The sequence below is a fragment of the Phaenicophaeus curvirostris genome, chromosome 7 (assembly GCF_032191515.1).
Source record: "Phaenicophaeus curvirostris isolate KB17595 chromosome 7, BPBGC_Pcur_1.0, whole genome shotgun sequence".
In the NCBI taxonomy this organism is placed as follows: Eukaryota; Metazoa; Chordata; class Aves; order Cuculiformes; family Cuculidae; genus Phaenicophaeus; species Phaenicophaeus curvirostris.
The window spans coordinates 31,591,677-31,606,655 of record NC_091398.1 but is presented as its reverse complement, the minus strand read 5'-3'; the positions used below and the strand labels follow the sequence as shown (position 1 = coordinate 31,606,655).

The following is a 14,979-nucleotide window of genomic DNA, read 5'->3' as shown; positions in this document are numbered from 1 at the left end:
AATGATGAACATTGCGACTATCCATTATATTGCACAACCTGACTTCATCAATATGAATTTGTTTCTTTTCTTTTTTTTTTAAATAGTGCAAAATACTTTATACAGGAATGTACTTGGTTGGGGGTCTTGCAAACAAAAAAAAATATATTACAAAAGTTACTGAGAACAGAAAAAAAACCCAAAACAAATAAAAATAAAAAACGATACAAGCTGTACAAGGAAATTGCCATAGACAACAAAATCTCTCCTCCTAGAGAAGCAAACCTCAGTCCAACACGGGGCCTGGATTTTTTTGTGGGCTTCCTTTTGCTAGATGCTGTTATAACCAATATATAGATTAGTAACTTAATACAACATAAATATAAGTCCAGTCCAAGGAGGTCCATGTTGGTGTAAAACGGTGTAACATAACACATATCTTTAACCATCTACGGGTTTATTTCTCTCCAAAGTATAAACAAAACCCTACAAAATGAAAATAATCAAATGGCTATCCACCATGGCTGCCCGATGCCGCAGATTGATCACTCAGCTTGTTCCAATGGCACTGTAGATAAAAAATCAGCAGGAATTCCCTACCATTTGGGTTTATTTATTTTTATTTATGATTTTTTTCCTCAAAAATCCACATAGCGCTCCCAGTGAAGCCAACATGGCACTTACTTGATGCTTCCGTCGCTATTATCTGTAGTGGATTTAGTGAGGGGAGCCAAGATATTGCCAGGGATCCATCCTTCAGCAGCCGGAGAGTGGTCGTTTGCAGGCTGATACACCAGAAACATGTTCTGCTGGTTGATAGCAAGGATCTGAACCACCTCTCCTTGATTCACACAGATCTCATCCTCCTTCAGTGCATAGTAATCTTTAATCACCACCATGGAAGAGGTCCCATTGCACCCTCCCAAATCAGTCTGTGAAAACAAGACACAACAGAAACTGGTGAGCAGGCAGCGAAGAGGAACTTGCCTTTTCCGGCAGCAATTCCACCACTCCATTTCCAGCCAAACTGTACCAGGGAAAAAGATACAAAAGACTTAAAGTTTACATTGGTAGAAAAGGATTTTAAGGACCTGAAAGGCAGCAGTAACCTGATACAAACCATATTATTTCTATTTCATATTAGATTTCATAGCTGCCAGTGATGGTGCACCAGCCATGTTCTCATTTGTATGGTGTTACAGGTAAATGATGTGTGCTGAGCAAAATGGGGGGAAAGACCAGCAAAGGCTCATATTAGAAGCTGAATGAATACTCTTGAATATAGGTCATATTGGAAAGCAGTTTTGGTTAACCACAGCCAGCAGCAGGGTCCAAACACTGCTGGTGGTTACTGACTCTCCGGTGGTTTGCATGCAGTGCACATGCACCCAAATGATAACCTTCAGCTGGCACCCTGTGAACTGTTATGTGGGAAAATGTCTAAATTCTGCTGTACTCTTAAGGAATGGGTGGTTAATGGGTATTAGAGAAGCCTGAATATTGCTGTTGCCAGTCCTGCACACGAAAATTCAGTTCACCAGTTCTGTAAGCACAGTGCCCTGAAAAATGCTGGTTTCAGCCTTCCAGGCTCCAGCATCAGGCTCTATCTCCATTTCCCACCTGAAATGCCACCTGTCTGGATGCCAGAGCTTTCACAGTTTCCATTTAATCCCAAATTACATTTTACACCATTGCTTCAGTACATTGATTCCTGTTGACCTGGTTAGCTGATAATTAAATCTAACTTCACAGATTGTCTGTGGTACAAGAAATGGGCTATGAGATCACGTTTTATCAGATGAACTCAGTACCTTGCTTTGTTCATACTTGTCTCCGGGCTGTGAGTGTTCATACCCTGTGCTGCCATTGGAGGTAGATATCTTCAGGGGTGGGAGAGATGGGTTACGGCTCGTAGCCTTCAAAGCCTTCTCAGACCCTACTGGAACAGAAGAATAGGGTCTGCTGTTGGGCTGAGGAGCCCTACCAGTCTGGGGCCTCAGTACGGCTGAACTACTTTCTTTGCGTTGGTACTCTATGGGAGACTGCAGCGCTGCAAAAGAGGAAAAGAATTAGCTATATGCTTTCAATGGCATTGCAAAGGGATGCAGAGTCATTCAATCAGAATGGACAGATAAGCTGCAAACCAAACAGGAACAGGAGATGTCACCCATGGAAGCACACAGTGCATTTATGGCCACAGAGGATACAAGCATTTTATGCTATACTGTTCATAAACTGAATGCAGCATTCCATGCTACTGTGAGGAACAGCTTCTCTAACCAGCACAGTGAAGGCTAAATATCTGCTGTCTATAGCATACATAACTGCATTAATTTTCTTTGAAATGCCACAATTAATTGCATGCTGTTATGAGAATAAATTTACATAAGCTCATTTACAGTTAACAGGGCTACCATCAGAAAACACAGGTCAAGAGTCATAAGTCTCATTTGCCTCTACTCAAGGGAGTGTGACCACTAAATACTATTCAGACACGATGCACTGCAACTTTGCTCTCTATGTACTTTCTGTATTAACTACTTTAGTTCAAGGAAACCGCTGGAAACGAACAGCAAGTGAGGAAGCATCGATGGCACAAAGACATTAATCCCAGCTGTAAAGACCTCTCCAGAAAATATCCACAAGCAACATTAAGCAGCTTCATAAGCCTTAAATATAAAGAGCCTGCTTGTAAGAGTGTCCATTTCATAGTTATGGAGAGAGCTTACAATGGGAAAAGAAAGGATAGAAATGCCATATCATAAAAAATTAAAGAATTTGTTACATGTGGAAGAGAAAGAATCAGGGCTGAGACTCACAGTGAATGGGAAAGGAACAGATTTGCTGGGCTCAGACTACCAATCCCAGACCTATGGGTTTGTGTTTTGCATGTCATGTGGCTTTAGTGGATGATTTATAGCCAGTTAATATTGTGTACATGCGCCAGACTAAAGCTACTGGAATGCAGAGAGACTAGTCTAGCAAGAGGCAGACAGAGGACATAATGTCACAGCATAGGCCTAACCAGGGAACCACAACAGAAGGAATGTCTTTCCCAACAAGAGGACAAGGAGAGAAAAACAGAAAGGCTCAGCATCACACAACATACTCTCTAGCATTCCCCTTCCAGAGAAAGGCTGGGCTACTTCAACAAGAAATCACTTAATACAAAGCAACAAGTGACTTAAAAAAAAATCAAGGTGGATGCCAGATCATCATTTTCTCGAAAAGGTCACAAACAGACCTGTAGCAATCTGGAAGATTACGTGGCTCCAAAACCTGCACAGTGACTACCAGTTTCACTCGCTTACCTCAGCTGCACCTGAAAATGCTTTGATCCCACTGCAGATCAGCGACTGAGGAGAAGGAAGGTTAGGGAGAACTTTGGCAGTGTTTTTGACAGTGACGTTTGTCTAGTATATACAGTAGATTAAGCTACAAGGTCTTTAGCCATAAGACCCAAATGAATACTTATCTATCTTGAAACAATCTATCCTACTCAGTGCTTTTAAAGGGTATTTAGCTGAGCGTCCACTTGCGACTATTAATTCCACCGTTAACTATCACAGCAATGCCTGGCTTTGAGCCTCCTGTTCAACATCTGTTAGTATTCTTATGGTCTTCTGTTAAAAATCAGCGTCCACGTACTTGTGTGCTCTCTCTTTCTCTCTCACCTTGCCCCATTCCCAAAACATGATTTAAAAAAACAAAAAAAAGGTACAGGTCAATGGCATTTTCCTTATGAAATATATCCATCAGTGACCCATTTTCTTCACAGCTTGCTTCTTAAAGGAAAAAGAGAGAACAGCTGCTATATCCAGTTGTTTTATGAACGGTCTGTTTCTCAAGCTTTTGCTTTTCCAAGGAAAAACATGAAAAGCTTGAATATTACAGTTTAACTGCAGTAAGTTTTATGAACTATGGATGCCAACACTAAGCTTTGTACAAAGTCCCTTACTCTTTAAGGCTTCCTCGTTGAAGACAGAAAATGAGAGAGAGATTGGGCAAGAACTCACAGGGAATATTTTGTTATTAAGTTTATGCAACATTGGCTCAGCATGGATTTACTATGATTTTAAAGACAGAAAACATCCGCTTTAATGAAATGCAAAGCTAAAGAACATATTTAAAGATTAGTCAGCCTCAATAAGATTACATCCTAAAAGCCACTTAAATTGTCCTGGACTGGACAGGCTCTACTGGATACAATATCATTTTCTTGGATATTATTTATAGGTTTAAAGTAAATCCTTAAGCTTGTGTTTTAATATAAATCTATTTTTACTTTTAGCTTTAGAGATACTAACGATTATGTTCCTAATCCACCAAATTCCTTGCTGGCATTGTAGAAGACAGGGGCTATGAAGATATTTCAGCAGAAAAAGGGGCTCAGAGAGCAGAAGTACTGGGAGGATAGGAGGGAATATTTGAAAAATAAAACAATGAGTAAGAAAGCTGTGGAGAAGACACAAAACCACTGCAATATTGTCTGTGGAGTTCTCACAAGGTTTAAAATAAAAATCTGTAGCTAACCATTAATGGAGCTTATTTTTAGTCCAACAATCCCTCATTCAAAGCCAACTGCACTGACACAAAACCAGCAAGTTTTAGTACCAGCTGGTCAAACTGGAGAACTCAGACTGCTCATCTCACCAGTGTATTTAGGGAATAATTTTACAGTGGCTTTATGAGGCCCTTTGTATTCCAAGTCATGAAAACCTAATATCAAGTTTTGGAATCACAGGTGAAACACTATTTCCATTCTCAGCTCAGTCATAGTCTTTGAACTGTCACAAACAGCTTTTGCGTGTAACCGTTTCCCAATTAATTTATGCACAGCAAAACTAAATTAAGTTAAAATTTCAAGGCCTACAAAACCTGCACATTGAAGGGAACCTTTGTTTTGATGTGAACTGAAAGAGCCAGATTTCACAACAAAAAAAATCCACAAAACCAAATGCTAAAACCTCAAAATCAAAAACGTTAACAGATTGTGCCAAGCCAAAACATTTTGATTCAAGCAAATGACTTTTGTTATTGAACATATATTGAGTTTTTAAATAAAGAACTCTTTCCTAATCTAACCTCCATTAAAAAAAAACTGTTTTGAAATGAATAGTGCAAGCCAAATCTGAAATCTTCCAAAGTAATGATTCCCGCTTTGTTGCTTCCAAACAAAGAGATACTATTTTTAATTATTTCCTCTCGTCCTGATTTTCCCACTTTCCCTTGCCCAATAAGAAGCCTGAAGAAGCTAAAATTGTTAACTGAACTTGCTTCCTCAGTATTTTCAAAATCCATACTTTTGTTGATCATGTGTGGTTTTTGTAGTTTTGTTTTAGAAGCACAGCTTTAATTTGAAATATTATTTCAAACCACCCCAAATCTACTCCTAAAGCAAAGTTGACATTTTGGAAAGGCCCCTGCTCATGCACAGCTCCCATGTTTCCCTGCCCTCTCTTTCTTTTTTTGTGTTGAAAGCGGCTGCCCCACAGAATTTGGACTTTGAAGGAGGTGGATGGTGAGGCACTTTCGTCCCACCTCACGTCCTCAGCTCGTAGCACATGGTGCGCTGAATAGGAGGTTGTTGGAGAGAACTTGGGCAATGTAGTTTAGATGCAATGGCAACTTGGCTTTGAGATGGACTTGGGAAGGGATTAGATGTAAAATTCCCTGTAGAACAGAAAGCACCAGGTGATACAGCCCTGCAAAGCACCAAAGGCACATTACTGATGAAAGGGCTTGAGACCCTGAATGTGAATCTGACTGATACTTGCAGCACAACTGCAGAGGGACCCACCAGTTTTGTAAGCAAGGAACCAATAGGCTACCAAAACCATTCCATGAGATTCTGCTAATAGAGCAAGGCCAGAAAAACCTGCAGTCTTTAATGCAAGATGAGGCTCCAGCAGCTTCCCAGGGCCACACAGCAGCTCCGATCAGGCTTGCCCCGCCCTTCTCCTATTCTTCACCTTCCCACCAGGCAGACATGACATGCAGGAGAGAGACCTCTGTACAAGGGCACTGAGGTTGTCTCTTCTCGAAAACCAGCTGTAAATTATGAGTACTCTTTCCCTTGTGCTCTGTGAATACCACTTGACCCAGTGCTGTTGAATGTTTTTCTCATAAAGGGAACGAAGACATGAAGATTCAACATCTCATTTAGTGTCACAGTTTGGGAAACAGTGCAAAGACCATGTACCTACCATTTAGGAAATCTCTTTGTGTGTCCAGAACCTGATTGATGTCCTGTACCCAAGCTTGCTGAATTTCTGGATTAGCTGCCTGTAAAATGACTCTCTCTGATGTTTCCCGGCTCATTAGAGCAAACTTGCAGGGATCATTTTCCACGTTTTCTTCAATGATAAGGTAGTTCATCTGAAACACATCAAGGTAAGCACATGTTACATGGAGCATGAGTTAATATTACTCAAGAATCACAATAAAATTGTTTTGAAAAGTTCCTGAAAATAATTGAGTCTAATAACAGACTGTCAGATCATAATCAGAAGAATTTGCCTCATCTAGATTTAGCCAGATAAATCTTAAGCTTTAATATGACGCTTAATAAAGCTTTGACAGATGTACCAGACATCCGCCTGCCTTGTCTTGAATTACAGCTTCTATTTTAAGGTAACATAGACCTGACTGATGTGCTAAAAATTTACTGTAACCTGTAAATAGAGTTAAAATGTTCCTATTAAGATATTAATAAAGTCTACCATTCCTCCAGTTTTAATAAGTGTTTCAATTTCTTATCCTCAGAGGGAAAGAAAGTCACAGTCATTAGAATATTTTAAAGATAGAACAGAGGGTGTACAGGAATATACTGAAAAAAGAGCAACTCTCCCCAGCGCTCCAGCAGATCTTCTTATTTCTAGCAGATTACACATGACTGTGTGCAATCACTTCAGTTGGGAGTAGTCACAGACACTTATTCTGGAAATCCCATGGATGGCAATTTCAGCTGCTGTCCTGCACTTGTGTCCTGCACTATTTAAGTATACCCATCAGTTTAACTTTCCCTGAGCTACCTGTATCTACGATAGGAAACAAGAATAGTTTGGCACAGCCTTTGAAAAAGAGTCTTCATGTCAAAATAGACAGGTCCAAAGACTAAAGCTCTAAAGTCCTTCTAGAAGAAGCCTGTCTCCAATCGCTCTGAATATCTGTTTCCGAACAGGGAGAGGTCCCTTCCACATCTGAATACTGTCCAATGTTCAGATTGTAAGATAGAAGTACCCTCCTCCTTCTCTTTTGGGCATCCCTGTGAAGTTACAGGGACAAGAAGGAACTCCTCTGACATGGGGACAAGGAAAGAGACAGACAGTGACCCTGGACAGCGTTTCTCTTCTTTTTCTGGGCTCTCACTCTTCTGGTTGATGGCCAAAGTAAGCAAGTCAATTGTGGTATAACTCCGGGAAAAAGACTTTTAGGTCAGACTTCCTAACCTCCTGTTTGTGTCTCAGGGATGTGCATTTGCTGAGGCTACCCACTTACGCATTTTGAGAGTCTGAAAGGTATCCATCTGAGAGGTATCCAAGAAAAGATGTGCTATTTCCAAACACTAGCTACCTCACTGCATAAAGAAGGCTTCTTTGCTAATGTAAAGTATCATGATGAAGCTTCTATCACAGTTTGAGTGTGACAGACCTAGGAGAACAATACCTGTGAGTCTCATCTCCCCTGCAGACCATAATGGTTGCATTTGAAGTCATACACACTTCTTACTCTAATCGAGAGACCTCAGTGCTCGGCAGTGGCAGTGACAAAGAGGATTGAAATGGGATCTCCAGTGCTGGCCAGGACCTTCTACTCTGTAGGAGGATATGACCAGCAGGGAAACAGCCTACATGTCTCGGGAAGTGTCTCCCAGAGGACTGGAGAGCTATGACTGCTGTCCAAAGCTGGCCAACGGTGGCTAATCAGTCCTGATAAACTGCTGTGAAGATGGATTCAACCTGCCCAGAAAGATCTCATCCATACTCAAACCAAGGTTAAAGAAACTTGTTCCTAACTGACAGCATAAAGTTTCCTCAAACTCCAGCTCATGAACTCAGACCAGATGCAATTTCTGGATGCCCACTTTTAGGGTAGAATTATGAAAGACAAGTGATGAGACAACCTGTTTACATGACACCTTTGGACAAAGTGCCTCTCACCCAGGAATTGCCTAGCTCAGGGTGAGGCTCTGCTGCAAGGTGAGAATGCCTGTGTACCAGGAGGCAGGGAGTGGTCCTGCTCCATGATGGGCCCCAGCTCATCTCTGTGAGAAGCACAGGAGAAACGCGAAAGCCGCTAGAAGCCGAAGTAGGGGCTGGGAGGCTGGGTATGAGCTGCTGGCACACAGACTCCACAGTGCGGTGGCTGAGATGCACATGGATCTATGGGGGATCCCACACTTGCTGAAGACACTCAACAGGAGAAGAAACTGTTTTCCAAATGGAAGAAGAGCAGGACTGGAAAATTATCACACAAAAATTTTAAACTCAGGCAATGGGAAGCACATTACTTTCTAGCTTGTTTAACCAGAAAAGCAAATCAGACCCTTGAGGCAAGCTGATTTTATTGACATTAGGAGAGATTTATTTTTCTCTCTTTATCTACAATATACAATTCAGGAATTGTTTCCTGCAGATAAAAGAGTCATTGTTATACATACAATAAACAGCAGTAAAAATGATTCATGCTATTTCCATCTCCAACCTTAATAATGATTTAAATCAGTAATAAGATAAAATCAAAGTTGATCATCTAAATCAAGATGAACGTTTATTTGTACACTTCAGGTTTTCCCTTCATAGCATATTATTTGGTTGGAAACTATGAAATATGTCGAGTTGCAAAGAAATATAGGCTTTTCAGTAAATGTTGCAGTTTCTGTCAGCCAAGAAGATGTCCTCATTTCAGAAAATATACTGTTTATCAGGGATTTGTTTAGTTATATATGGCTAATATGCCTTATTTCAATCAATATTGTTTAATCAAACACAATGCATTCGGCAATATCTTTTTTTAACCTGCACCTTTGAAAAGGAAATTAATCCCAGATCTCAGTTTTGAATGATCAAGACATTCAAACGAACCAGCGACATTGTTCTTTCTGCAGGCACAACAAAGGCTGTTCTGCCAGGAGAGGTGTAACATTCATTCACCCTCACTTACCATTTTGCATTTGTTAAACAAATATAAAACCCCTTAAACAAGCAAATAAGTACTTTTAGCTCCAGCCCCATGACCTGGAAAAATTATTTAAAACCAAAATTAATTTCTTAAAACTTTCTTCATAGTTTAGTTGGTTTAATAATTTCTCACAGCTGCATTTTTAGAACTATGTGTGGTTTTGTTCGTTTTTGAAATAGTTTTGCCTTCTTGCAACACTGACATTTGTACTAAGGGCCCTCCCCTCATTAGGGAGAGTATTTCCAGTAATGTCACATAGAGGCTTAATACTGACTTTCAGTTTGCCCTAAGATTACTGTTTTGGATACTATACCTTCCCTCACCTTTTATGATTACGCTTAAAAGCAACTGTTGAATACTTCCTCTGACTACTGCAGGCTTCGTAGCAATATTTGCTAACTCACAAGCTATGAATGACAGAGGACCCATTGTGGCCATGTTCCTCATAAAAATTACCCAGGAAATTCAGGCACCCAGTGGTTTATTTAAACATGGTCTTAAATGCCTTCTGATTCACTGGAAGGTAAAAGTAAATGTTTTCTGCAAATTGTTGTTCACCTTTGACAGGATGACACAATCTCATAGCATAGAAAAAACCAGTAAGATTTCCTTACATGACTACCAAACAGAATATCCCTCGCCCTCTCTACATCTTACCTTTATGCTCTTCTTGAACATGTAGCCTGGTGTTAAAGATCCTTTTCTAAGGAGTTCGCTGAAGATAACTATTTGCTCGAAAAGAAACACCCTACGCTCCTTTGGCCGAGACTGAACTCCAGAATCCTGCTCTGTCACATAGAAGGTGTCCTGCTGCAGCAGTTTGCCTTGTGCTGTCAGCTTGCCCTGAAAAGCAGACAAGGCACAAACATTACAAACCCTGATCCATCATTATCCTACAGAATGAGCTGCTGTGTTTCATGCAGCCCAAGTTTTCCAAGTAGCAATGAATTCATGTGAGACCTATCGCCTCTAAGTTACCAAAGCAGCAATCCTGTAAATCAAGAGCTCAGCTTCAGAAAATAACATAGGTTTTCTTTGTCCTCACTGCCATGGATTGTGTATGTAAAAACAAAACCAAGAGGTCTTAAGTAGACTCCGTTGTACCTAATTTCAAACACTGTTCCCATTAGGTAATTTGTTATTGTCATGTCTTGGATTCTCTCTAGTCATGAGTTTTTCATCACCCCTTAAGCCAGTAGGAAGTGACAACACATCTGAAGGTGCAAAACCCCAGGACCTACCTGTTTGCAGGAATGTAATAATGCATAAGATCATAAGACAATCTTGACTTCCTTTTGGAGATAAGAGGGCGGCCAGCAGGGCTGCCAATGTCTACCTTGGCTTAGCTACAAACCACAAATTGTAAACTGTGGGGTTATAACTCCTAAGCCCCCTCCTGGATCTTGCCAAACTCGTAAGGACCTGTTAACATGTTCATGCCAGGTGGCTTTACCAAGAGGCAAAACAATCTGCTTCACCGCTTATTTTGCTCTGACAATAGATACAAGAAGTGTAATTCAAACTAGCAGAAGCTTCTACTGACCTCACAGTTTGAAGAAACAATAAATTGTCACAGCTTTTGAGTGAGAGGTATATCAACCCCACCTTCAAAACTGCAACAAAGCATGCAGCTCAGCACTGGGGAAGAAAAAGCACTAGATAAACAGCCAGGAGTAGGGCAGATTGTAGAGACAATCACAGAAAGACAAAATTATTTTCCTTGACTAGTTGTTATTATAAGTAGAATGCAAATACGCACCTCAAAGCCTTGGAGGCGACCCAAGTTCATCATATCATTGCAACGCTTCGGTACAAGGCACATTAGTTCAACTGCTTTCTGTTAAGAAAAAAGGGTGTTAAATTATTACAAGAGAATCAGTGGGCTCCTAAAAGCAAAGCATCAAGTAATGAACTTCAACAGCATGATCAGTGCTAGCAGTTATTCATGGTGAGGCCCTCATGCACTGAAAGTTTATGGGAATGTTGAAAATAGGACTGCACCTTCATCCTTTACTTCCGACTTAAGCTAAGAGGAATACTACATTTAGAATATCAGTGGGATCTTCAGCTATTGTCAAAGGAATTCTGGGGTTTTCATTCTTCTACACAAAGCGTCATTAGATAACATAGCACTATTGTCCAGGACATGAAAACATACCTCTATATCAGAGCATTCCAGACCAGCTTTTTCACTGTACCTCAGGAAATCCTGGAGAGAGCAGAAAGGTTTGCATTAAGGCACTTCAGAAAGAGAAAAAAAAAAAAAAGCCAGTTTGAAAATGAAAAAGAACATTCAGGATGTGATTTTTTCCAGAGGGAACTTGCTAATATTAATAAATTCATCTTCAGAGGTTGCTGAACATTATAACCACTTTATAGATATGGAAAAGGGGTGTGGATGGTTGAGGAAAACATCACAGAAAAAACATAAAGCTGGGATTAGACCCTGGGAATGCCTACTTGGTCCCTAGTTTAAGCCACAAGACCACACACATTTCAAGATTTTTCTTTTCCTTTTGGCATTTCAGAGGACACACTGCTGTCTCTTTTGATAGTGTGCTATTACCAAACCATGGCCTGATGAGACCAGTTCACAGAAGAGAAGAAGCCAGCTCAGAATGTTGGTACTGCTGGCAATTACAGGGTAGGATTCATACATGCCTCATTTTAGATATTAGCTTGAGACCCCCCTAGGGACAAATTTTCAGAAATGCTAAATAATTGGCATTGCAGGTAAGTCAGCAGAAGCCAGAGTGGTCAGATCCCTTGGGAAAAAAAACTGTGGTGAGCTCCCCAAATTTTAAGACATGAGAATATTCTGGAAACAAGTTTCTTATGCTAATTTGAAGAGAGATATTCAGAAATGGAGGCAATAGCACTTATTAGAAGCATGCCATTTAGCACCGAAGACAGGGTTTATTAAAGGACTTCTTTATTGTGTGTCTTCATTGCAATTTTAAAAAGTTGAATGAAAGTTTGCTCTGAAATTTCAGAGGGAAGAAAATTCCTGTTTGAAGTTTACTCTTGAATATAATAATTTCAATAGAAAATAAAAAAAGTATCTTCTTGTAATCCTAAACGGCAAACTACTCCCACACATGTGGCCCTCCTGCTCTCTGGACATTTTCCTATGGGACTCCGCCACTGTATGCCCATGTTTAAGCAGACTCCTCTTTCCTCTTGATATGATTAAGTTATTTCTCAGTTAAAACTTATACTGATTTAAAATAACATTTAATGCAAGATGCAGACTATATTTTAGTTAAAACTATACCTTTCCACTCACCTTGAGAAGAAGCTGGTATTTAGTTATTCTTTGAATGGGTTTGATCAGAAAGTCACTGATGGTCAGCCGTTGGCTTATTTCCTGTTGAAGCTCCTAAAAATTGAGGATTAAAAACAATCGCAAACAATCACAGAGGAAGACAGAGAACATGATAAAGTGTTGCAGCAGAGACCTATTTCCACAGAAAGTTGGCTTGTTCTTAATCTTCTGTTTGCAAGAGGGAATTCTAGAGGATTTAAAAATCTGGCATATCCTATTTAGGCAAGGACTGGCTAGAAGTCATGACCGAGCTGGAAGGCATTGGAAAGCGCAAGATCCCTTCACCCTTTGAGCTGATTGAGCAGGATTGCAAGGTCTGGAGACCACTCTTTCCACAGCAGCTGGGATTAGCTCACAAACAAGTCCTGCAGAGCATGCTTCATGCCCTTGGGTGAAAAGAAACATCTTTCCCTTGTTAAACAAGCTTCTTTCACATTAATATCTAAGTGTGTCTAGTCTCAAAGACTTCGTAAAGCAGACAAATTTACTGGGAATTTATGAGAGGCACCACCCAGCTCCAATAACTTTTGCCTTCTCCCCTGTTTGTAGACTGCAGATTAAAAAGTTTTATTTTGTTTTGGACAGAAATCAACACAGTCATGGCACTCTGAGGGCCACAGACAGATAGTACTAGATTAAATATTTATTAGAAATTACCAACATGAGTATTTCAAATCAATGAAACAATAACATATTTTTCCCCATAGCAGAGACTTTAACAGCATGTCAGTATCAAAGTCTTCTAGCTTCTTTTAGATAAACTCCACAGGTCACACAATAATCTGCCTGACTAGGACTCACAGCCGTAAGTAGCACTAATGTGTAACAAGCAACACTTACCTCAAAGTAAGTCTCATACTCAGCTACTATATATTCAGATCGTGGCTTGTTTTGGCAATATACCACGTACATGTGTAATCGTCGCTCCTGTGAAAGCAAGAGACACAGCAGCCTGGTGAGATACTGGCTATGACTCTGTGCAGCTATTAAGAGCTAGCAGAAAGTAGTTAATACATTCTGTATGGTCTTCCTTATTTTTTGTTTAATCAAATAACTAGTTCGCTGAAGTAGGAAAGTAAATTGTCAACTGGTTCTGTTCTCCCCTTCTGCACCTCAGGCAACGGAAAGTTTCCATGGGAATAGCCAGTTAGAGATGTTGTCACCACACTAGTAGGTCTAAAGTTTGCTATAGAGCTGTGCTCTGGCCAAAATCGTATGAATATGCCAATCATAGCTATTGGCAAATACATGCAATAACTACATTTCAGCAGATATCCTGTCCTTGGCCACATCAATTTTGCCCCCAGATTAAGAAATCTGCAAGAAGGCAATGATTAATGTGTTGGTTCAATCCAGCTGCCCACTGAAGATGCATAATGACAGGGCTACTTTAGGTTTAACTTAGGTTTGGACATGTAAAAGTATCAAGTTGACACAAGCAGATGTTTTTGGAAAGGAGTCATCACACCCTAAACGACAATTATAGTAGAGATAGGTAACAAAATAAAACTTACATGCTTAATAAAGAGTTGTGCTAAACGGTCAGGTTCTTGAAGACATTTTTCCAGTTCAGCCAGGAAAAAGCTGAAAGAAAGGATATCAACATTTCAGAACACTTCTTTAGGTCATCCCAGCAGCAAACTAGTTGTCTTCCAGATTTATCAGTGTAATTTTAGCTATAGTATTCAATAATAAATGAAAAGGTAAGCTTGGCTTCAGCTCTTAATGGTGGGATTTCTAAAACACATGAGAGCTGTGAAATATGAAGGACTTGTCTGGCAAACTACCTGCTCTTTTTTACCATTACAGCGGTTTCAACTTTTTAAAAATATCAATTATCAACTAATTATGTGAGTTGCTTTCCATCACTGAGAACTCCTAAAATAAAACTTCTCCATATACCAAAATGCTTTTGAAAACTTAACTGAAGCTTTACCAAGAGCTCTCAGTTGCACGAGCAGATTTGGAGTACTGGTCAACATGGAAGAAATGCAGAAGTTTCCATTTGAATAAACAAATCAACATCGTTTTGCTGGTGGAGTTTTGGTATGTTCTGGTTTTCCATGGGTTTTGGTATATTACTATTGGTAACATGCTGTAATTCATAATAATAATAGTAATTCATGAACACTCTCTATCTTGACTCGCAGCTTTGGGGAGGTCATTCATTCTAGCTTGAGTGCCCTCACCAAGAATATACTGGAATGCCGAAAAGTGAGGTAAAAGAAGTTAAAATAAACTTTAGAAATACAGTCAGGTTTTTTAACTGGTAGGCAAATCCTGACAATCTACCTTTCCAGGATCCTTCTCTTTTTCAGTGCAGCATTTCTGTCTCAAATACCCCCACAAATTTTCTACAGTAGCCACACTGGGTGAAAGGACATGTCTGCAATGGTCTGATCCCAAGAAACACCAGAACCTCAAAGAAACAATGCACACTGGACAGCTGTCCCAACTAAACCTCCCTATTGCTACCATCAGATACAGCTGCT

General features: G+C 40.0%; 1 protein-coding gene across 12 annotated transcripts in view; it reads right to left on the bottom strand.

Annotated features, from left to right (window-relative positions):
• Positions 1 to 14,979, bottom strand: part of KALRN (kalirin RhoGEF kinase) — a 514,381-nt gene that overhangs the window by 32,008 nt on the left and 467,394 nt on the right. For all 12 annotated transcript variants that reach the window (XM_069861454.1, XM_069861453.1, XM_069861457.1 and 9 more), the window contains 9 exons: positions 14,002 to 14,071; positions 13,328 to 13,414; positions 12,449 to 12,541; positions 11,321 to 11,371; positions 10,922 to 10,999; positions 9,820 to 10,005; positions 6,186 to 6,357; positions 1,791 to 2,029; positions 664 to 911 (listed from right to left, as the gene is read on the bottom strand). In XM_069861454.1, the coding sequence (XP_069717555.1) occupies positions 664 to 911; positions 1,791 to 2,029; positions 6,186 to 6,357; positions 9,820 to 10,005; positions 10,922 to 10,999; positions 11,321 to 11,371; positions 12,449 to 12,541; positions 13,328 to 13,414; positions 14,002 to 14,071 (1,224 nt within the window). The remainder of the gene's footprint in view (positions 1 to 663; positions 912 to 1,790; positions 2,030 to 6,185; positions 6,358 to 9,819; positions 10,006 to 10,921; positions 11,000 to 11,320; positions 11,372 to 12,448; positions 12,542 to 13,327; positions 13,415 to 14,001; positions 14,072 to 14,979) is intronic.